At 44.1% G+C, this 25,050-nt stretch overlaps 1 protein-coding gene across 13 annotated transcripts in view; it reads right to left on the reverse strand.

Annotated features, from left to right (window-relative positions):
• CPEB1 (cytoplasmic polyadenylation element binding protein 1) overlaps window positions 1–24,716 on the reverse strand; it is a 108,887-nt gene extending 84,171 nt beyond the window's left edge. For 2 of the 13 annotated variants that reach the window (XM_043922228.1, XM_043922227.1), the window contains exon 1: window positions 24,001–24,181. Coding sequence is in view for 5 of the 13 variants with exons in the window: in XM_043922216.1 (XP_043778151.1) it covers window positions 23,546–23,683 (138 nt within the window). In the remaining 8 variants the exon portion in view is untranslated. Of the gene's footprint in view, window positions 1–22,335; window positions 22,356–23,246; window positions 23,388–23,545; window positions 23,909–24,000; window positions 24,208–24,363; window positions 24,532–24,583 lie in introns of those variants that run through there. The other 11 variants (XM_043922224.1, XM_043922231.1, XM_043922216.1 and 8 more) reach the window with 10 other exon arrangements.
• Window positions 24,717–25,050: the final 334 nt, after the last annotated feature.

Genomic DNA, 25,050 nt, shown 5'->3' on the forward strand with positions numbered 1-25,050 from the left:
GTGGAGAAAAGACAACCCTTCTACACTGTTGGAGGGAATGTAAACTGCTACAACCACTATGAAGAACAGTATGGAGATTCCCTAAAAAACTAAAAATAGAGCTACGATATGATTCAGCAATCCCTCTCTAGACATATATCCAGAGACAATCTTAATTCAAAAAGACACATGCACCCCAATGTTCACTGCAGCACTATTCACAATAGCCAGGATATGGAAGCAACCTAAATGTCCATCAACAGAAGAATGGATAAAAAAGATACGGTACATATAGACAATGGAGTATTAACTCAGCCATAAAAAGAATGAAATACTGCCATTTGCAGCAACATGGATGGACCCAGAGATTGTCACACTGAGACAAGTTAGAGGAAGACATATATCATATGATATTGCTTATATGTGAAATGTTCAAAAAAGGGGGTGGGTACAAATGTTGGTAAACAGAGATTGAGTTACAAATGTAGGAAATAAACTTATGGTTACCAGAAGTGATTGTGGAAGGGATAAACTGGGAGACTGGGATTGTCATACCAGTTCAGTTCAGTTGTTCAGTCGTGTCCGATTCTATGCGACCCCATGAATCACAGCACGCCAGGCCTCCCTGTCCATCAAACTCCCGGAGTTTACTCAAACTCATGCCCATCGAGTCGGTGATGCCATCCAGTCATCTCATCCTCTGTCGTCCCCTTCTCCCCCTGCCCCCGATCCCTCCCAGCATCAGGGTCTTTTCCAATGAGTCAACTCTTCGCATGAGGTGGCCAAAGTATTGGAGTTTCAGCTTCAGCATCAGTCCATCCAATGAATACCCAGGACTGATCTCCATTAGGATGGGCTGGTTGGATCTCCTTGCAGTCCAAGGAACTCTTCAAGAGTCTTCTTCAACACCACACTTCAAAAGCATCAATTCTTCGGCACTCAGCTTTCTTCACAGTCCAACTCTCACATCCATATATGACCACTGGAAAAACCATAGCCTTGACTAGATGGGCCTTTGTTGGCAAAGTAATGTCTCTGCTTTTTAATATGCTATCTAGGTCGGTCGTAACTTTCCTTCCAAGGAGTGAGCGTCTTTTAATTTCATGGCTGCAGTCACCATCCACAGTGATTTTGGAGTCCAAAAAATTAAGTCTGACCCTGTTTCCCCATCTATTTCCCATGAGGCGATGGGACCAGATGCCATGATCTTAGTTTTCTGAATGTTAAGCTTTAAGCCAACTTTTTCACTTTCCTCTTTCACTTTCATCAAGAGGCTTTTCAGTTCCTCTTCACTCTCTGCCATAAGGCTGGTGTCACCTGCATATCTGAGGTTACTGATATTTCTCCCAGCAACCTGGATTCCAGCTTGTGCTTCTTCCAGCCCAGCGTTTCTCATGATGTACTCTGCATATAAGTTAAATAAGCAGGGTGACAATATATAGCCTTGACGTACTCCTTTTCCAATTTGGAACCAGTCTGTTGTTCCATGTCCAGTTCTAACTGTTGCTTCCTGACCTGCATACAGGTTTCTCAAGAGGCAGGTCAGGTGGTCTGGTATTCCCATCTCTTTCAGAATTTTCCACAGTTTATTGTGATCCACACAGTCAAAGGCTTTGGCATAGTCAATAAAGCAGAAATAGATGTTTTTCTGGAACTCTCTTGCTTTTTCGATGATCCAGCGGATATTGGCAATTTGACCTCTGGTCATGAGCCAGATAATCACAATGGTGTGATCACTCACCTAGAGCCAGACATCCTGGAATGTGAAGTCAAGTGGGCCTTAGAAAGCATCGCTACAAACAAAGCTAGTGGATGTGATGGATTGTCATATACATACTACTATATATAAATAGACAACTAATAAGGGCTTACTGTATGGCACAGGAACTCAATACTCTGTAAAGATCAATATGGGAAAAGAATCTAAAAAACATACAACATTGCAAATCAACTATACTCCAAGATAAATTTGTTAAAAACAGTAATTCTTACTGTTACTAGCTAAAAATGGCTCAAGATAAAACTACTGATAGCTATATTTACTCATATCGGGAAAAAAAATGGTTCACTAGGAATTTCTACTAATAGAAGCTATTTTATGGCAGGTCACAGTTTTTGCCTCTTCAATAGAAAAGGGCTGACACCCCCATCATGAAACAGTGGCTTTCTTTAGCAATAATCCTTAACTGGAAGGGGGGAAGGCAAACAGCCTACAATCTGAAAAGAGCATTTCCCTTTTCCACAAAGGAAGAATCCTCCCTCAGAACTGTGAATCACTGTTTTGAAAAGCAGAAAGAAAGCCCCTGGAACACAAACACTAAGTTTACCGCTTCAGTATCTTCTCTAGCTTCCATTGGCTCAGGTACAAAAGTGGAGTGCTACCTATTTGCAGATTTTGTGATAATGAGAAATATATAAAGTACCTGAAAACACTCAATTACTTATTAGGGGCAAATGTATCCCAACTCCATCACTGTTATTCAGAAGTATTCTTTCAATTTATCCTAGTCAAGTTCACCAAGAAGCCTGCAGCACATAATTGAAGGTTGTTTGCCTTTGTGGCTTGAAACTACTCATAATACTTTAAAATCTGAACCCTCACCATGCAGCTATGTTTGTCTATTCAAGAATAAAATCTCAAAATGTTATACCTATTTGTATGCTATTACAAATCTAGACTTGCCTTATTCAGAAACCCCCAGCCTTGCTTTCACATACCATATAACCTACAATCAACATGGTGATGAAATGGCCATTATTTTAGGTCAAAATCCTGGTTTGGGAATACTTAATTGTCATAAATGAATGCCAACTTTATTATCCCTGGTTTATTTTTATTGTCTTTAATCAACAACAAAAAATATCTACACTGCAGACCACTTCAAGACTATTACTGTTAATCATCTGTTATGGAGTCTTCAAAAGCCAGGTGAAAGATTTACAGAAGGCTGACTGAATGGCATGCGGTTTATCTCCTGATGGGAGTTTTAGCATGGGCTTCCATGGACAGGAATCCACGAAGGCCCCTGGCAAAACTGTTCATCCTAAAAGTGTTGCTGAGGATAAAATTTTCTAATTAATCACTTATTTTTTAGTTAAAAGCCCTGGTCTTTAAGTCTCTTTAACAAATGGGGTTGAGAAAACTGGACAGCCTCATGTAAAAAAATTAAACTAGATCTCATCCTTTAACACCATACACAAAAATAAGCTCAAAATGGATTAAAGGCCTAAATGTTAGACCAGACACTATAGAACTTCTACTAGAGGAAAACATAGGCAGAACACTCTGACATAAATCAAAACAGCATCTTTTTTTATTGTCTCCCAGAATAATGGAAACAAAAGTAAGCAAATGGGACCTACTAAAATCTTTTGCACAGCAAAGGAAACAATAAGCAAAACAAAAAACAACCCACGGATTGGGAGAAAATATTTGCAAATGATGTGACTGACAAGAGATTAGTCTCTAAAATTTACAAACAGCTCAAGATGCTTATCATCATCAAAGCAAACAACCCAATCAAAAAATGGGCAGAAGACCTAAACAGACATTTCTCCAAAGAAGACATACAGATGGCCAAGAGGCACATGAAATGATTCAACATCATTCATTATTAGAGAAACGCAGATCAAAACTACAATGAGATAGCAGCTCACACCAGTCAGAATGGCTGTCATCGAAAAATCCATAAACAATAAATGTTGGAGAGGGTGTGAAGTGTAAACTGATACAGTCACTATAAACAGTATAGTTTTTTTTTTCCCAAATGTTAATTTGCATTTTTAACTTTTTTTTTCATTTATTTTTAATAGTTGGAGGCTAATTACTTTACAATATTGTAGTGGTTTTTGCCATACATTGACATGAATCAGCCATGGATTTACATGTGTTCCCCATCCCAAACCCCTCTCCCTATGGAACAGTATAGATTTTTAAGGTTTTTAAAGGTTCCTTAAAAAGCTAAAAGTAGAGCTACCACATGACCCTGTAATCCCACTCTTGTGCATATATCCGGAGAAAAACATGATCCAAAAGGACACATGCTCCCAATGTTCGTTGCAGCACCGTTTACAACAGCCAAGATATGGAAGCAACCTAAATGTCCATTAACAGAGGAATGGCTAAAGATGATGTGGTACAGGACGTCCCTAGTGGTCCAGTGGTTGAGAATCTGCCCTGCAGTGAAGGGGACACCAGTTCAATCCCTGGTCCAGGAAGATTCCACATGCCGCAGAGCAACTAGGCCTGTGCTCCACCACTGCTGAGCCTGAGTGCCTAGAGCTGGTGCTCCATAACGAGAGAAGCCACCACACTGAGAAGTCCATGCCCTGAAACAAAGAGTAGCCCCATGTGCCACAACCAGAGAAAGCCACCATGCAGCAATGAAGACCCATCACAGCCAAAAAGTAAAAGGATTTAAGATGTGGTACATACATACAATGAAATATTACTCAACCACTAAAAAGAATGAAATAATGCCATTTGCAGCAACATGCATGGATACAGAGATTGTCATACTGAGTGAAGCACCTGAGAGGGAGAAATACCGTATGACATCACTTATATGTAGAACCAAAAGAAATGATACAAATGAACTTACTTACAAAACAGGAAGAGACTCAAGACTCAGAGAATGAACTTGTATGGTTGCTAACTGTTTGGGGTTGACATATACACATGCTATATTTAAAATGGATACCCAACAAGGACCTACTGTATAGCACAGGGAACTCTGTTCAATGTTGTGTCGCAGCCTAGATGGGAGGGGAATTTGGGGGAGAATGGATACATGTACATGTGTGGCCAAGTCCCTTTGCTCTTAGCCTGAAACTATCACAACATTGTCAACTGGCTATACCCCAACACAAAATAAAAAGTTAAAGAAGAAAAAAAGTACTGGTTTTCCAACATTTTTTTTTAACTTATTATACAGCAGTAGAAAGTAATATACTTAAGATAGCCCCAAAACACTGGTTCTGTGAGGTAGTTTGGAAATCTGATTTTAGTTTTTAGTAAGTAATGACAACTCAGTATTTTAAAGATGTCGTCTACAACAATTTGAACAACACTTACATGACCACCCACTCAGAAAAGTGTCACTCAGACTAAGATCAAGAAATGCCAGTTTCCTCTGAGGAACTGATATATCTTCTTTACATTCATTCTTCACGGAAAATGTAAATCTAGCCAAGTTCCCATGTTTGCTTTTGTCACTGGTCACTTGAAGCCAGTTTTGCTTGAATTTCAACATGACTAGACGGTTGTTAAGAAATGCTTCTCTAACTTTCTTTTTGGTTCTTGTCCATTCTTAACTGAACTTTCACCTCAAGTCTTCTGTGCAAGAATATAAGAAATACAAATGTATTCACTTGATCCATATGAAACTGTCAATATCCTCCCTTTTCTGACCAACAAAATAACAGCTTAACATAGCTCAATATTTCACAAATACTAAAAAACCTGCTACGTCAGATGTTGAAATTACTGAGATAAATAAAACATAATCTGGGCCCTAGGGAGAACTAGATAAGTGGGGGAAAAGAATAAAAGTCAGCTAGGTAAGTGGAAATGAAGACAAGTTTGTACAAAACACTGCAGAAGAGAGGAACATATTAAGGTATCTGGAATTATTTGACAACTCAGACTTTTAAATTGAAGAATAATGAAAAAGCAGAATTTCAATAAGCCAAATCTGAGAAAGAACATAACAGACAGGCAGAAAACAAGCACAGAGTGGACTCAGAACAGTAAATTCAAGGAAAGGAAAGGCAGGCCAGGCTGGGCAGGAAGGCTTGCCAGGAATGCAGGAGAAATGGCAGCAGGTCCTCACCTGCAGGAAGAAAAGCTGAATCCATCCAGAAAGAGAAAGTGAGCCCATTACCAGACAAAAGACTCAGAGAGACCCCTCCTCTTCATTAATGATCTCACGTCCCTCTCTCCTCCACTGGTGCCTTCCCGTCAGTCTGTTAAGTAATGCCCAAGGCTCTCTCATCTTAAAAAAACAACAACAAAAAACCACATCTGCCTTGACTTAAACACTCTCTTACACCACTGTTTTCTTCCTTTTGCTCTACCACCTAGAAAATACGTCTATTTCTTAACCTCTTGTTCATCCTTCCTCTCAACCCACAACACCCTGCCAGCATGTCCCTCTCCCCCTTCAAAAGACACCACACAACTGTGCTTAATCACTTGAGTTGCCAAACCCAACCCACACTTTAAATCTATTTTGCCTGGCATCTTTGGGGATCTGATCCTCAGCTATTCTCTACTCATTTAATTCAGGAACCACTTTCTCCTTCCTGGTTCTCCCTTTACTTTTCTGATTATCCTTCGGTTTCTACAGGATGCATTTAATGCTCAATATTCCTTTTGCTCTATAAATTCAGTCTGAAAAAGGAAATACTACAATTTCAAGGACAGGCTTATAAGAACACTAAGGAAAATTTTAATGGCAAAACTGCCCAAGAAAATCAAAATCAAAATCGTTATTCACTCATCAATTCTTTTCACTGTCAAAGCTCTTGGCCACTCATTTCAGGATTTGTGATTTTAAGCTTGGAGCAGACACAATTCCACGTGAATGAAAAACAAGGAACCCATGAACAATATGACCTCATGCCTAGGGACCCAGAAATTATAATTACTGATTTCATTCTCACACACCTGGAGCCATTCTGGGGACAGAGGATAAAGAAGACAATCCCAGCTCCCAAGAAATTAGTCCAGTGGGAACATAAGCACATCAACAGGTTATATGCTACATTGTAAGCCTGGGTTTCCCAGGTGGCACTAGTCATAAAGAACCTGCCTGCCAATGCATGAGATATAAGAAACGTGGGTTCGATCCCTGGTTCAGGAAGATCCCTTGGAAGAGGGCATAGCAACCCACTCGAGTAGTCATGCCTGGAGAATCCCATGGACAGAGGAGCCTGGCAGGCTACGATCCATAGGGTTGCAGAGAATCAGACATGACTGAAATGATTTAGCATGCACATAAGCCTAATAATACATACACATAACAACTAAAAGAGTAGTAGATAGGTAGATAAAAATTCAGACTTAAATAGAAGAAAGTAGGGAAAACCACTAGACCATACAGGTATGACCTAAACCAAATCCCTTACGATTATATGGTGGAAGTGACAAACAGATTCAAGGGATTAGATCTGATAGATAGAGTGCCTGAAGAACTATGGATGGAGGTTCGTAACACTGTACAGGAGGTGGTGATCAAAACCATCCCCAAAAAGAAATGCAAAAAGGCAAAATGGTTGTCTGAGGAGGGCTTACAAATGGCTGAGAAAAGAAGGGAAGTGAAAGGCAAAGGAGAAAAGGAAAGATACACCCATCTGAATGCAGAGTTCCGAAGAACAGCAAGGAGAGATTTAAAAAAAAAAAAAAAGCATTCCAAAGTGATCAATGCAAAGAAATAGAGGAAAACAATAAAATGAGAAAGGTTAGAGATCTCTTTAAGAAAATTAGAGATACCAAGGGAACATTTCATGCAAAGATGGGCACAATAAAGGACAGAAATGGTATGGACCTAACAGAAGCAAAAGATATTAAGCAGAGGTGGCAAGAATACACAGAACTATACAAAAAAGGTCTTAATGACCCAGATAATCACAATGGTGTGCCCACTCACCCAGAGCCAGACATCCTAGAATGCGAAGTCAGGTGGGCTTTAGGAAGCATCACTACAAACAAAGCTAGTGGAGGTGATGGAACTCCAGTGGAGCCATTTCAAATCCTAAAAGATGATGCTGTGAAAGTGCTGCACTTTCCAGCAAATCTGGAAAACTCAGCAGTGGCCACAGGACTGGAAAAGTTTTTAATCCAATCCCAAAGAAAGCAATGTCAGCGAATGTTCAAACTACTGCACAACTGCACTCATCTTACATGCTAGCAAAGTAATGCTCAAAATCCTCCAAGCCAGACTTAACAGTACATGAACTGTGAACTTCCAGATGCTCAAGCTGGATTTAGAAAAGGCCAAGAAACCAGAGATCAAATTGCCAAAGTCTGTTGGATTTGGATCATAGAAAAAAACAAGAAAATTCCAGAAAAACATCTATTTCTGCTTCACTGACTATCCTAAAGTTTTTGTGTGGATCAAAACAAAACTGTGGGAAATTCTTGAAGAGATGGGGATACCAGACCACCTTACCTGTCTCCTGAGAAATCTGTATGCAGGTCAAGAAGCAACAGTTAGAAACAAACATGGGACAACGGACTGGTTCCAAATCGGGAAAGGAGTACGTCAAGGCTGTATACTGTCACCCTGCTTATTTAACTTATTTGCAGAGTACATCATGTGAAATTCCAGGCTGGATGAAACAGAAGTGGGAATCAAGATCAAAGGGAGAAATATCAATAACCTCAGATATGCGGATGACACCACCCTTACGGCAGAAAGCAAAGAACTAAAGAGCCTCTTTATAAAAGTGAAAGAGGAGAGTGAAAAAGCTGGCTTAAAACTCAACATTCAAAAAAATAAGATCATGGCATCTGGTCCCATCACTTCATGGCAAATAGATGGGGAAACAATGGAAACAGTGACAGACTTTATTTTCTTGGGCTCCAAAATCAGTGCAGATGGTGACTGCGGGCATAAAATTAAAAGACTCGCTCCTTGGAAGAAAAGCTATGACCAACCTAGACAACCTATTAAAAAGCAGAGACATTCCTTTGCCGACAAAGGTCTGTCTAGTCAAAGCTTATGGTTTTTCCAGTAGTCATTATGGAAGTGAGAGCTGGACCATGAAAAAAACTGAGTGCTGAAGAATTGATGCCTTTGAACTGTGGTGTTGGAGAAGACTCTTGAGAGTCCCTTGAACTGCAAGGATATCAAACCAGTCAATCTTAAAGGAAATCAATCCTGAATGTTCACTGGAAGGACTGGTGCTGAAGCTGAAGCTCCAATACTTTGTCCACCTGATGCAAAGAACTGACTCACTGGAAAAGAATCTGATGCTGGGAAAGATTGAAGGCATGAGGAGAAGCGGACAACAAAGGATGAGATGGTTGGATGGAATCACTGACTTGATGGACATGAATTTGAGCAATTTCCGGCAGTTGATGATGGACAGGGAAGCCTGGTGTGCTGCAGTCCATGGGGTCACAAAGAGTCGGACACGACTGAGCGACTGAACTGAAGTAGATGAAAAGATTTTGTCAAACAAGCATACTGAGGATGGGGAGGGCATTCAAGACAGAGTTAACACATACAAAGGCCAGAACTACTCTTAGGTGACTGGAAGTACATGACTGCTAAAATTAAATTCAAGGGACACTACCCCCGACCCAGCAACGGCACGCAGTCTCCTGTACGAGAGAGAAATGAATACAAATCGATGATACAAGAGCATGCACAAGAACAGTCACAACAGTTTTAGTCACTACACTCAAAATCTGAAAAGAAACAAAAACTGATGCCTGTCCCCAAGACCACCCTAAGGTTCGATGACTCAGGAGGATGACTCACAGGACTCAGCATTTAGGTGTACTCAGCATGTATGAGGAAGGCTTACTACAGCCGGAGAACAAAGAGCAAAACCAAAGGGAAGCAGCACGTGGCGCAAAGCAAAGCCTGGGATAGATACCAGATGCAAAATTTCCAAGGGTCTTCCTCCCCAAGGGCATCACACAGTTCACACTTAATTCCCTAGCAACACACTGTGACAACACGTTTCAGTGTTGCCAACAAAAGCAGCACGGCACCCGGGGATTTTACTGAGGGCTGGTCAACAGAGGCAGCCTGTGTCTGTAACGTACCAAAATTCCAGACTCCAAGAGGAAAGAAAGCAGACATTCAACACAAACCATATTCCCTGTGCAGTTGAGGCACACTAAATCATTCTTACCAGTTCTTGGAACAGTGAGAACTCAAAATATAAGTTCCCAGACACTAGTCAAATGGCAGCCATGACGCCTGACATGTTACGTCTTTTCAGCACATCCGTAAGCTTCAGTGCAGATAAGCCGTCCACATCTGTAACATGCACTAGACAGATAACTACTCACAGCTCTAATGCAGTACTTACTATACAGGAAAGACAACTGCATCGCATCTTACAGAAACCTCACAGATACTACATTAAGTGGGGGGAGAAAGCTTAACTCAAGAGTACATGCTACATGATTTCATTTATAAGTAATTGAAAAACAGCCAAAATCAACTGATGACAAAGGAAATCAGAGAAGTATTTTAATTGTGGGATGGGGTGGGGCCCTGGAGTGGAAAGGGCACAAAGGAGCCTTAAGGAGTGTTAGAAATGGTCTGTGTCTTCATCTGTGTGATACATAAAAAGAACACATAAACATGTAAAAGTTGATCAAACCATACGGTAACAACTAATGCCTTTTATTTCAAGTATGTCATCACTCAATTTTTTTAAACATTTCTTTTTTTTAGTATTTATTTGGCTGCACCAAGTTTTAGTTGCAACACGCAAACTCTTAGTTCCTTGACTAGGGATCAAACCCTGCATTGGGAGTGTGGAGTCACAGCCACTGGACCACCAGGGAAGTCCCTCACTCAATTTTCTAAAAGTTCAAGGAGTTGTAGACCAGGGCTAAAACTTGGCCACTAAACTGAAGTCACACCATCATGGACTCTGTATGCTAACTAAGGAGCTTGACCTTATTGTGTGGCAGCAGTTCTCAAAGTAAGGTCTATGGCCCCACTCTTTCTGAGGTCCACCAAATCAGAAAAACTTTTTGTAATTCTAAGATATCAGCTTCTTTTTTCACTATGCTGACATTTGCAGTGACGGTACAAAAGCAACAGGAGTAGATAAAACCGGCACCTTAGTAGGAATCAAGGCAATGCCAACCAACTGGAGCAGCAGTTACTGTATTCTTTATGCTATGAACTGCCAGAAAAAGCCAGATTTATTTACAAATTTCCTTGGGTAAACAGGAAAAGTTTTATTAAATCTCAACCCTTGAGTACACGTCCTAATATCTATGAGACAAATGAACAAGAGTATAAGGCCCCTGCTTGATACTGAAGTATAATCATGGTCTCAAGAAAAAGTGTGTGTGATTTGAGTTTCAAGAAGAATTAACCTCAGGACTTCCCTGGTGGTGCAGTGGATAAAAATATAACTGACAATGCAAGAGACACAGGTTTAATCCCTGGTCAGGAAGATTCCACATGCCACGGAGCAACTAAGCCTGTGTGTCATAACTTCTGAGCCCATGAGCCACAACTATTGAGCTTGCATGCTGCAACTACTGGAGCCTGCATGCCTAGAGCCTGTGCTCTGCAACGAGAAGTCACCGCAATGAGAAGTCCACACACAGCAACAGAGCAGCCACAGCTCACTGCAACTAGTGGAAAGTCCATGTTCAGTGATGAAGACCCAGTGCCACCAGAAATAAATTTTTTTAAAACAGATTTTTTTTTCAATGAAACATTTTTTTGTACTTGAAAATACAACTGACACACTATGGTTATCAACTTTGGGTATTTAGCAAACATTATATATCTTGAAAACAGAGTAAGCCTGTAGCCTCAAAAGATAAGTAACTGTCACTATCTATTGCTAATGATAAAACTAGAGCCTTGGAGAAAAAATAAGAATTCTGGAAACCCTGGATTTGCCACCACTTGAACTTGACACCTTACTCAATACTTTAGAAGACTCTTCTGAGGAGACTGGTGATGCTATTAACCAGTGCTCGACATAACCACATAACTTAGTGAACCCACATTTATCAGATGATGTTACAAAATCAGGCATGAGTAGACAGACACCCAAAGCGCAACATGGACCAATGCATTTTGATGTAACACCACATGAACAGTACATCCATATGGCTTCAGATTTCATGTTGCAACCACAGTCAATCCTTTGTATATCTGAGTTCCTCATCTGCAGATTCAACCAACCACAGAGTAAAAATATTGGGGGAAATAGTCCAAAAAGTTCGAAAAGGCGAACGCTGATTTTGCTGTGCAGTGGCAACTATTTAACTGGCATTTACATTGTACTTACAATTATTTACATAGTATTGGGTATTATAAGTAATCCAGAGATGATCTGGTGTAACATTTACAGGACTATGTATGTTATAGGCAAATACTATGTCATTTTATGTAGAGAACTAGAGCATCTGCATTTTGGTATCCACAGTGGTCCTGGAACCAATGTCCCTTGGACCCTGAAGGATAACTCTGACCTTTAAGAAGTTACCACTTGTTGGCACCAATAACCATAATTATCTGAAAAGGCTATTAAAATATTTCTCTTCTTCCAAAAAAGACCCAAAGGACAATCCCAAAACAATTTGGAAAATGATAGTAGAAACATACATGTCAACAATCACCTTGAATGTAAATGGATTAAATGCTCCAACCAAAAGATATAGACTGGCTGAATGGATACAAAAATAACACCTGTATATATGCTATCTACAAGAGACCTACTTCGGACCTAGGAACACATACACTTAAAACCAAGGGGGTGGAAAAAGAGATATTCCATGCAAATGGAAATCCAAAGAAAGCTGGAGTAGCAATATTCATATCATATTAATAAACTTTAAAGACTGCTTCAAGACACAAGATCACTACATTAACAGCAAGGGATCAATCCGAGAAGAAGATATAACAAATATTCATGCACTCAACATAGAAGCATCTCAATACATAAGGCAAATGCTAACAACCATAAAAGGGGAAATCAACAGTAACACAGTAATAGTAGGGGACTTTAACGCCCCACTTATATCAATGAGCAGATAATCCACACAGAAAATAAGGAAACAGAAGCTTTAAATGACACAACAGACCAGACAGTCTTAACTGATACTTATAAGACATTCCACCTGAAAACAGCAGAATACACTTTTTTCTCAATTGCACATTGAACATTCTCCAGGATAGACCACATCTTGGGTCACAAATCAAGTCTTGGGAAACTTAAGAAAACTAAAATCATATCAAGCATTTTCCCAACCACAACACTATGAGATTAGAAATCAATTACAGGGGAAAAAATATAAAAATCACAAGCACATGGAGGCTAAACAAGACACCACTAAAAAACCAAGAGATCACTGAAGAAATCACTTCCTCTCTTACATTCCTATACACTAACACCACAAGACCAGAAAGAGAAATTAAGCAAACAATCCCATTTACCACGACAACAAAAAGAATAAAATATCCAACAATAAACCTACATAAGGAGACAAAAGAGCTCTACTCAGAAAAGTACAGTAGTAAAACACCACCTTTTTCTAGTGTAAAAAACTACTTTTTTTTACAACTACTTTTTAAACAAGTAGTTTAAAAAAACTACTAAAAGCAGAAAAGTAAAACACTGATGAAAGAAATAAAAAATGACAAACAGATAAAGAGATATACCATGTTCTGGGACTGGAAGAATCAATATTGTCAAAATGACTATGCTAACTAAAGCAATACAGATTCAACGCACTCTCTATCAAACTACCAATGACATTTTCCCCAGAACTAGAACAAAAAACTTTACAACTTGTTAAAAAACACAAAGACCCCAAACAGCGAAAGCAATCTTGAAAAAGAAAAACAGAGCTGGCAGAATCAGCTGCCCTGATGTCAGACTCTACCATACACCACAAAGCTACACCAGTCAAGACAGTATGGTACTGGCACAAAAACAGAAACGCAAGGACTGGGACAGACAGAAAGCTCAGAGATAAGTCCTCACACCTACGCTCACCTGATCTACAACAAGGAGACAAGAATATACAATGAAGACAAGACAGTCTCTTCAGCAAGTGGTGCTTAGAAAACTGGACAGCTACATGTAGAAGAATGAAATCAGAACACTCCCCAACCATACAAAAATAAACTCAACATGGATTAAAGACCTAAATGTAAGGCTGGACACTGTAAAATTCTTAGAGGCAAACATAGGAAAAACACTTTTTGACACAAACCTCAGCAAGATCTTTTTTGACCCCCCTCCAAGAGTAATGAAAATAAAAACAAAACAAATGGGACCTAATTAAACTTAGAAGCTTCTGCACAGAAAAGAAACCACAAACAATATTAAAAGACAAGCCTCAGAATGGGAAAAAGACCCATTCGCAAATATTTGAAAATATTTGCAAACAAAGCAACTGACAAAGATTTATCTCCAAAATACAAGCAGCTCATGCAGCTCAATATTAAAATAAACAACCCAATCAAAAAGTGGGCGGAAGGCCTAAACAGACATTTCTCCAGATAAGACATGCAGACAGCCAAGAGGCACATGCAAAGATACTCAACATCACTAATTTTTAGGGAAATGCAAATCAAAACTACAAAGAGTATCACCTCACACAGGTCAGAATAGTCATCATCAAAAAATCTACAAATTAAAAAAAAAAAAAAATCTACAAATAACAAATGCTCAAGAAGGTGTGGAAATAAAGGAATACTTCTACACCACTGGTAAATGTAAACTGATACACCCACTATGGAGAACAGTACTAAAGCTCCTTAAAAAAAAAAAAAACTAAAAATGTAACTACCATAGCAAAAAGAAAGTGCTAAGTCATGTCCGACTCTTGTGATCCCATCAACTACAGCCTGCCAGGCCCCTCTGTCCATGGAATTCTCCAGGGAAGAATACTGGAGTGAGCTGCCATTTCCTTTCCAGGGGAACTTCCCGACCCAAGTATTGAACCCAGGTCTCCCGCATTGCTCTCCCTGGTGGCTCAAAGGGTAGTCTGCCTGCAATGTGGGAGACCCTGGTTTGATCCCTGGGTTGGGAAGATCCCCTGGAGAAGGAAATGGCAACCCACTCCAGTATTCTTGCCTGGAAAATTTCACGGACAGAGGAGCCTGGCAGGCTATAGTTCATGGGGTCGAAAAGAGTCGGACATGACTGAGCGACTTCACTTTCTTTCTCCCGCGTTGCAGGCAGATGCTTTACCAACTAAGCTAAGTGGGAAGCTTCAAAACCACCATACGACCAAGCAATCCCACATTAGGCATGTATCCTGAGAAAACCATAATTCAAAAGACACGTGTACCCCAATGTTCACTGCAGCACTATTTACAATAGCCAGGACATAGAAGCAGCCTAGATGTCTGTGTGTGAGAATTGCTAAGTCGTGTCCGACTCTGTGCGACCCCATGGACTGTAGCCTACCAGGCTCCTCCACCCATGGGATTCTCCAAGCTAGAATACTGGAGTAGATTGCCATTCCCTTCTCCAGGGAACCTAGATGTCTATTCATAGATAAATGAAGATGTGGTATATATTTACAAGGGAATATTACTCAGGCATAAAAAGGAATGAAACTGGGTCATTTGTAGACACATGGATGGATCTAGAATTTGTCATACAAAGTGAAGTAGGTCAGAAAAAGAAAAACAAATATTGTATACTAACATATATATGTGGAATCTAGAAAAATGGTACAGACGTACCTATCTGCTGAGCAAGAATAAAGATGCAGACGACGAGGACAGACATGTAGACACAGGCAGGGGAGGAGAGGAGGGCGGGATAAACTGAGAGAGTATCACTGATGCATGTAAACTACCACATGTCAAACAGACAGCTAGTGAGAAGCTGCCATAAAGCAACAGGGAGCTCAGCTCAGTGCTCTGTGATGGCCTCCATGAGTGGTGTGGGGTAGGGGGAGGTCCAAGAGGGAGGGGATATATGTATGTGTCCGAGAGGGAGGAGATACATAAAGCTGATTCACTTCGTTGTACAGCAGAAACACATTATAAAATAATTACATCCCAACAATAAGGACTTCCTTATAGCTCAAATGGTAAAGAAATCTGCCTGTGATGCAAGAGACCAGGGTTCAATCCCTGAGTTGGGAAGTCCCTCTGGAGAGGGGAACGGCAATCCCCTCCAGTATTCTTGCCTGGAGAATTCCATGGACAAAGAAACCTGGCGGGCTGCAGTCCATGGGATCACAAAGAGTCCCAACACGACTGAGCGATTAACACACATACACGCTCCAATAAAAATTAAGTAACCCTCCAAAATTTTTCCTCTTCCAACTACATACTTGTGTGAGAGCAAAATTTCCCCCTATATATCAACTAAAATGACACATGGCAACAGATTAAATACAAAGGCAGATTACAAAATTCAGCTATTACAACAGATATTAAAGAGATTAGCAAAAAATGTAGAATGCTCACTTTTCTCATTCTTTTTTTTGTTTCGGAAAATATAATTGTTACTATGTAATGGATGTTATTTTTTAATGACTAGTAGATAAATGTTTTCAGTTTAAATTTCTAATGGGTATTAGCAGATATGATCCACATGCACAAAAGCTCTTGAGGCCCTCAAAATTTTAAGAAGTGTACAAGAATCCTGAGATGAAAATGCTTGAGAACCACTGCCTTATGGAGTAGCTGATCAAATTTGCACTTTTCAAAGATCTTTTAAGAACATCTCGGAAGGAATGCAAACATCCTGAAAGGCTCAACAAAACATCTATAAGATTTGATACGGCACAATGAACTCGGTAAAACAAAAAAAAAGTTCCAAAATAGAATGTGAGAGAGGAGAGAGGATCATAGGATGTCAGAGGTGAAGAATTTAAGAGAGGACTAATGGGTGAGGTAGTCAGGATTGGAGGAGGGTTACCCTGTAGGAAGCTAAGGAAAGCCAGTGAAGCTGGTTGCTGGCGGAGGCTGCTGAACCAGGAAGACGTACTGCTCTCACATCTCTGTGAATGTGAGAGAGACATGACCATGTTTAGAGACAGAGATGAACCATGTGGTAGGGACAACCGACCCAGAGGTCCCAAAGGTATCAGAGAAGACGGACACCAGGACACAAAGCTGCTCTTTGGACAGGGAGGAGGGCACTCCTTCAACAGCCAGAGAAAAGGGACAGTAAACGAAGCTCAGTTGAACTAGAAAGGGCAAAAACAGGGCCTCTAAGGCCAATCGCCCAGAGCCTTCTGACTTGTGTTCATCACAAGAACGGAGCCTGTCTCAGTCTCATTACAAGACATGCTTAGCAAAACTGAAAATCTTTCCTTAAACCAATGTTTAACAAGGTACTAGGACTCAAATCAGGATCCCATACTACGAATCTCCTCTTCCTCCTGCATCAAGTCAGCCTGAGAAACATGAGAGGAGGACAGGAAAAAGCAGGTCAGGGAAATGCTCTGTAACAACTCTGAAGCTATGGGGGAGCCTCTTACAAGGACAGAGAAAGACTGTTCTCAGCTTCCTCTGAAACATTCAGAAGCTTCAGCAGGAAGAGAACCTCCGGAACTCAGGCAGGGCACTGGGAGCAGGAAAAGCAGCAGGACAGTGGAGCTGGCATAAGCGCCTGACCGGCAGAAATAAATTCAGCCTCTTCAAGCCCAGAGATCCAAGGGAAGTTTGAATTTCCTCTTAAAACTCCTGTATTTAATCAGTGACACCTCAGTAGTTACTCCGTGCAGGGATGGGAAGGGGGTTAGAAAGGATACAGGAAAAGACCCTCTGATCCAGAGCTTACCATTCAGCTTGGGAGATACAACTACCCATTAAGACCCAAGAACCGAGGGTCTGAGGGATATGTCTGGGGAACAATATGGCCATTACTATGGTGTAGCTCCACAAAGAGTGGTAGCTGTGAATAGGCAGGAATAAATAAGGAGGAAGACAGGAAAAGCAGACTGAAAATATTCATCCAAGGGAGACCTGAACTAGTGGCAGCAATGGGAATGGAGAACAGATGAAAGGATACATGGGCCAAGAGTTAGATCACATCAAGGCTTTATTGTTACAGGAGCTGGGGAGAGGTTTCTGGAGGAAAGCTATAGCTATTTATTTACCTAGTATCCATCTGCACTGGGGCCTTCAGGGTTAAAAAAAAAAAAAAAAGGAAAAAAACCCAAACACCCACAGTTCTTTCCCCCAAGAGGACACCAGCATCTAGTCAGAAAATAGACTCGTAATTGGAGGGGACAGAATTAGATTGGCCCCAGGAGGAGAAGAAAGGGAAGAAGTTGGCTGTTTTGAGATCGTCTGCATTTAACATGCCTCACAAAAACATTCATTCAGCAGGCTAATCAGAACCATGGTTCTTGAGAACAATCAGGACTATATAGAGTTCAGCCTAGAACGTGAGCAGCAGTGCTACAGGAATACACCGGCCCCTGTGAAAGAGCAGAGAAATGAGCAGTAGAATGAGCCACAACGAATGTGGGCTTCCGGGGGGCGGGGGGCTGTAAGTGCCAAGCCAAGCAAAGATCAGACAGAAGAAGAGAAACTAGGAAAAGGAAGCCATTGAGTCTTAGGAACCAACTGGAAGTTTTAAGTAAGATGAGATAATCAGAGACCTACATAGCAAAGGACAAGGTGCGTGAATTCCAGAAACAACACTTGTTTGGAAATAGAGAGACCTGGGTTCCAGTTTTGGCTCTATCATCGTCTCACTGTATAAATCACCCCTTTTCATTCTCAGCTTAAATCTTCTTGTCCGTGAAAATAGTGAGACACCATCATCTGGACTTGGTGTCAACTCAGTTATACCAGGGAGGCAGGCAGGTCTCCAACACCTCCTGAGCTTCAAAACAATTCCAAAATTACAGCTTAAAAACAAAGTCTCAGGAGAAAGGGCAGACTCAGGAGACAGATGGTGTCAGACCCAGAAGCACAAAGCCAGAAGGCAGAGAGCACAGGTGTTAAGCAGTAAGAGATTAAGTGTTCAGTCAAAAGACACCAAAAAACCCCAACCTGCCCTTCAAGGTAACTGCTTTGCTTCCACAAGGGGAGAGCTACTCCCACACCTCATCAAAGGAGATTTCAGGCCACTGTGCTAAACCTGTCAGGATGGGACCTTTGTCAGCATATTACGCTGGCCAAGAATAAGGAAACCAGTAGCACTATTGAAGTCAAGTTACTCCCAGAATCAGCAGCTAGGTGCAACTGTGACCCATTTTTAGCACACAAATCAATCTTCAGATCTGTCCTCTGGGAATTCTCCAGTTACTTCAAGGAAAGTCATCACAAAATGCCTTAAAAATCACAAGAGAGTGTTAACTCACTGTAGTCGAAAATGAAAACGGTACTCTAACCATACAGAAATACTGAAAACTAGAGCAGAATGCAGAGGCTATACATGCCTAAGTGTCCTTCTGCATCACTGAAAGCAAAGCTCAACCCTACTTAATCAGGAATATTTCCTCCACACCTGCGTTAGTGAAAATTGCATTCTACTGGGTTGGCCAAAAAGATGTTGCAGAAAAACCCAAACTTTTTGGCCAACCAATATATTAAGAAGACAAACTAATCCCTAACAAGAGCCTTTTTAAATCCCAAAAATGAAACTGAAAACTATGCCAACAATGTAAAATTAACACTCTCAAATTTGAAAATGGCTTTTTATGGGAAATCATATAATTTTCCTATGAGAAATATGAAATATGTTTATTTACTATATATACCTTCAAGTTCAATCATTTTAGCCAGTTTACTGTAATTGAAAAATGCCTCATTTTGGCGGTCCTATCTTGAACATAAAAATTTCCAGCATTTGGAATCTGTGAGCTTACAGAGGATGACAAGCTCTCATGCAGGTATAACTAAAATCAGGCTGCAACACTGGCAGGAAAGAAAACAAAGAGCATTCCCAAAGCAGCAGGTGTGGGGGGCAAAGGAGGTGAGGCCAGCAGAATGCAAATACTGAAAGGGTGCAATGAGTGCCTCCTGGTTTAATTCAAACAGAGAGGAGCAAAAATTCTTTATGTGACTTCCTCCACTCCAACCTCTAAGCCCAGCCCTCTTTCCTATCCCGCATCCCCTACCCCAGGGCTTTCTGGCAAGCTCTTCCCAGAGTCCATACAGCTTAGATACTGCCCAGGAAAAGCAGATTTGCAGAACAGGATGGGATCAGCACAGCTCTTCCACAGCAGAGAAAATACCTTGCTATTTGATCTCATGATTCTCTCACTGCCTTCAACCACTAGCTACTGAAGACAGAAGCCTAAATGTGAATATCTGGGTTTGGTATGCATCTCTATCCCAAACTTTAAAGGCAGAAATACTACCCACTAATTAACCTGTCCTTTAAACAAACACATAACTTTAGGAAACAGTCATTTAGCTGAAAACAATGAATAAGAAATTCTGCACACTTATTATCTAGCAAATAAACACTAAAATTCCAGGGAAGACCTACTTCAGTCATCTCACCCTTCCCCTCCACCACCAGATTCACAAGAGTGAATTCATGGCTGAGCGGCCTGTAAAGGTAACTAAAACAGCAGGAGGGGACAGGTAACACTTTAAAGTTTTCATCTTCCCCAAAACTTCCCAGACCACAGGTTAAAAAAGAAAAAAGTTATCTGGTTTGTACTTGAGTCTGCATTCTCACAGAAAAAAATTCCCTTTGGCAAGTCTCTGAACATGGTCTTTACTTCTTTATGTTTAAATCCTTTGGGAATAAGATACAGAAATAAAGGCACATATCTTTTTACATCTGCTAGTGTGGCTTACACATTGCTAGAAGGATTCTAACTGTTGTCCAGAATGAAACCCCAGTCCCTCATTTCTGGTACAGAGCTCTTTTTATGTCCTAGGAGCTTATTCCAGATTTTACCACGCACTGCTAAAATCCTTATTAATTCTTCCCGGGAATCTAAGAGACAGGATTACGGGAATTTTACCTAAGACAGAAAAGCTAAGATTTAATATGCCCCATTCTACTTTTACAAGTCAGCAACAATCGTATGATTTCACATAATGCCTTTTCTCAGAAGGAAAAAGGTGGCTGAAATTTAACTGTCCTGAAAGAGGACAGTCTTTTGTGCAGAGGACTAGGAGGGTCACCCCCACAGTGGGAGGAGCCTGACTTCTCCAGACCTCTGGCTCTCTCAGAATGGCTAAACTGCTCTGACACATATCATGGAATGATAGACACAGCACATTCCTCTTGACATCAGCACCACAGCACTAATGCTCGGAAGACCCACACTGACTTCCACAGCAACCCAGGTTCCCTCCAATGCAGTTAAAGCTCGCTCTTGCCTGTGAGTGAGACCAGCCCATAGACCACTACCTTTTCTGTACAATATATACCACCAATAACCCTCTTGACCCCTCTAACATACTAGAATACACACAGTATCATAGGCTGAACTACCGCACCAGAAAAACCTAGGTTCATACAACCAGTTTTCTCACTTGGTGGCCTTGTGACTTGATTTCTAAGCCTGTTTCATCACCTGCAAAATGGGGAGGGGGAAATCTAAAAGAGACCTTTTGAGACAAAGATCCCCAACTAGCTCTTAGGTTGAATACAACCTTCAGAGACTTTGATTCAGACAATGTTGTCCATTTTTTAATTGTTACATTTAAGAATTAAGAGACTGGCAGCTTAGCTAGGAAAAAACAGAAGATCCATGAACTCCGGCCCCACATTTCTGCACAGCCAACCAGCTACTGGCTGTTTACGCAAATTCTGTAGTTCAGGGGGCACTGCTCTTCTTTCTTTCCCTATACTCATTTATGTTACCTCAGGCCCCTGTAGGGATTTGGGTCTGTAACCCATTTTAATGATTCAAAACAAAATGAATAACTTGGGTAACCCCATGAAAATACTTACAAAGATCGCTATTATCATTAGCCTGGAGTCTTACTGCTGTGATCACCTTCCTCCACCTCCTGCCTCACAGACACTGGAGTGCATATCATAGCAAAGACAAGATCATAGAACCCTGCCTTCATCGAGTGCCTCAAGGCCCAATCTAAGCTGCTCTGTGTTTCCACGATCCCTCAGCACACGCACCAGCTCTCTAACCTCCTGCCTGCTGCACAGGCTGGCACAGCTCCCCTTCCCCAAAGGGGAGCCTGGCCAGGGAGATTTCCTAAGGCCACCCACGGGAGGAGGGAAAGCAAGTATTTCCACACCGTTAATACAAAGAGTGACCTACACACAGGGCAGTCAACTTCACATCCTCCTTCTAACATACTGAGCATGTACTGCGGCCAGACCACTGCTCAAGCTTAGATTACATCACCGTGGCAAGAGCCAAACTCTAGAGCAAGGGGCTCTGGGAACACAGTGTCGCCCCAGGCAAGCTCGAAGAGGAGGGTTGGCCCTGAACTCTCCTGTCCCGGAGGTGGGGGCGGGGGGGTGGAAGCCGACGGCCCAGAGCTCCGCGGAGCTCCAGAAGCAGAACTGCCTTCCACTCCCCTTCCACCTACGAGCAAAACCAACCAACCAGGGAAACCACCGCCAGCCCGAGGTTTCCAAGGTTTCCTTCTGCTTATTTGGATGTATTTTTGTTTTTAGCCCAGCGTGGGTCCCTAAGCTCATCTCAACCTGAGCCTAAGGGTGCACACCCTCCTCGGGAGACACTCGCGGCCAGCTAACACATGTCACTGCTGTCACCTGGGGGGCAGACCCGAGGCGGGCGGTGCAACTGGGGCTTCCATTTCCGACCCATTCGCCCCTCACCAGCACATGACGCTGGCCAGCGGCGTACTCAGGTGCCAGCAAGAGAGCGAGGCGGCTGATCGGTAGCCAGGGAGACCAAGGGAGGCAGCTGCCAGCAAAACGCAGCGCTAAGCACAGCCCAGCCCGGCCCGCGGGGAGGCTGGGGGAGGGTGTCAGGCCTCCGCGTCCCCGCCCCCCACCCCCACCCCGGGGCTCTGAGCGCTGCTTTCCCAAGTCCTCGTGCTTCCCACCCGCCTCCCGAGGGCAACATCGTGTAAACTAGGGCAAGGCCCGCAGGGGACTGAGCGCCACCAAAAACTAACCCGTGCACACCAGGACGTTCTCCAAAGCCCCAAGGTCGGCTCGGACTTTCTAGGTGCCGGGGGTGGCACCGAGCCACTTACAAGGACCCTGGCCTGGACCCTCGGGGGATGACGCAAGAAAGTCAGGGTCGCCTTGACTGTAAACACCACCCACACGAGGAAAAAGCCAGAGAATGAGGCCACGTGGGACAACCCACGGGGAGCAAACTTTCCTGGGTCTGCGTCCCCACTCTCCCCGGGGTTCCAGGCAGGCACAGGCCTTCCTAACCCCTGACTGGCCAGGCCAAGCAAGCCGGCTGTCCCCTCAGGCAAACCCGGAACCAGAGCGGGGTCCCGCGCCAAGCCTCCCAAGCGAGTCTGGGCACCTGGTCCGGTCCAGGGCTGAGGGGAGAATGACAAGGCCAAGATCACTTGCACGCTTCTCCGCTACCTAGAGAGCCCGGGTTAGGGAAAACGAGTCTGGCACGGCCTAGCTTGGCTCCACGCCTGGGGCGCCTCCCTATCTTGCAAGACCCGTGCCTATGCCTCCAGGACCCAGCTCACCTGCGCGGCTCCCCAGCTCCAAGCCGCGCTGCACGTGCGGGTCGACCCACCCACTGGTGCTGGACCCCACCTAGCCAACCACGCCCCAGTATTCCAGCTCCAGCCGAACGTGTGAAGCCACGTGACCTCCCGGGCCGGGGGAAGCGCGTGCAGAAGGCACGAGGGGCCTAATCCCTCCGCCTTAAAGGAGCCGCGCCCACTGCCGTCGTGGAGATCTCCCGTGACCCGAGGCCCAGCGCGAGGGCCTATGCCGCCAGCAGCCCCGCCCCACCCTCCCCCGCTGGCCTCTGGGTACGAACGAGGCTCGCGTGGGACGTGGCGAGGCAAGTCAGCTCCCGGCGCCAGTGGCTTCGGCTCTCACGTGCGACGGCTGCGGGAGAAGGAAAAGTTCCGGGCGCGAAGGCGCCCTTCCGTCTGGTCAGCTCCCGTCTGGACATACACTCGAGGGCGACAGGAGTCTGCAGCGCAGCTCGGAGGCCTTACCGGCCGCCCCCGGAGGGCCGCGGCGCCTTTAAGCCCAAAGGCCCTGAGTCACGAGGAGGCTCCCTACCCCTCCTTCGCCACACACCCCTCCACGAGGCCCCACGCCCGCAGGCACGTGACCCGCGCCCCGCCCGGGACTCGCGCGCACGGGTGGGGGCGGGGGAGGAGGGGACCGCGGTACCGGCCGAGGCTGCGCGCGGACCGTTATCTACCGCGGCCCTGACCGCGGCCCCGCCCAACCCCGCCCCGGCGGGCGGCGGGCAGCTCTTACCAGTGGGAACGCCATGGGGCTGGCGTGGCCCTGCGGGACGGACGGACCGGCCGGCGGGCGGCTGACCGCCTCGGCGAGGGACGCGCAGACACGTGGGCACTATTTTTGCAGCGAGCCGCTCACAGCGCCGCACTCGCGGCAGCTTATAAAGCCCCGCCGAGCCGCTCCCCCCCCCCACCCCCCCACGGCCGGATGCGAAGCACCTGTGTCGGCCCCGCCCGGGGCCCCGCCCCTTCCAGCGGGCCGGGCCGAGGGCTCAGCCGCCCACCCAGAGCCGGGCGCCCTGATGGGGGCGCGCTCAGCACCCCGCACCCTGCCCCCCGCCCCAGGAGTCCAGGGGTCCAAGCGGAGCTTGCCACTCACCTAGTGACCCTGATCACGTCCTTTAGCTCTTAGGGCCTCAGTTTATCCCTTACAGAGCGCCATTCACAAGCCCCTGCGACGGGGCGGCAACGCGCTTTGTCAATAAAGCCATCTTTACGGTGTCCACGCTCCTTTTCTGCCAAAGAACCCCTCCTTGGAGAGAGCCTGCGCGACGCGCCCCTGTCCAACCCCACTCCCGGGTTCCAGCAGGCGCGCTCACCTAGACCGGCTGCTTCGTGTGCTGGACCAGGGCTGGAGTGCGCGGGCGTCCGGGGATTCCGGAAAGTTCCAAGGACATCAGGGATCCCCTTTTGGATTGTAGTTCCCTGGGAAGCCGCTTCCAACGCTCTTTCCAGACTGCGAAAGGAAAACTTCCTGGAGAGCGGAGGAGGGACCCGGCGGTGGGTCAGACTGTGGTCAGGGAGGGCGTCTTTGGGGCAGGAGCGGACCCCCGGCTGAAACCCCGGGCAGGCACGGAAACGGAGGTGGCGTTCCAGGCGGGAGGGCAGGCGAAGGCTGAGAAGGAGTGCAGAGCAGAGAGGCTCCTTCTGACCAGGGCAGAGGATAATGCGTGCTGATACCGCAGAAGGCAAGCCTGGGCCCAGTTCGTGAAGGGCCTTTATTTTGCAAACATCTGGGAACTATTAAAAATGGTGAACAGGAGAATGATAGTATCAGATCTCTTTT

The sequence above is a fragment of the Cervus elaphus genome, chromosome 13 (assembly GCF_910594005.1).
Source record: "Cervus elaphus chromosome 13, mCerEla1.1, whole genome shotgun sequence".
In the NCBI taxonomy this organism is placed as follows: Eukaryota; Metazoa; Chordata; class Mammalia; order Artiodactyla; family Cervidae; genus Cervus; species Cervus elaphus.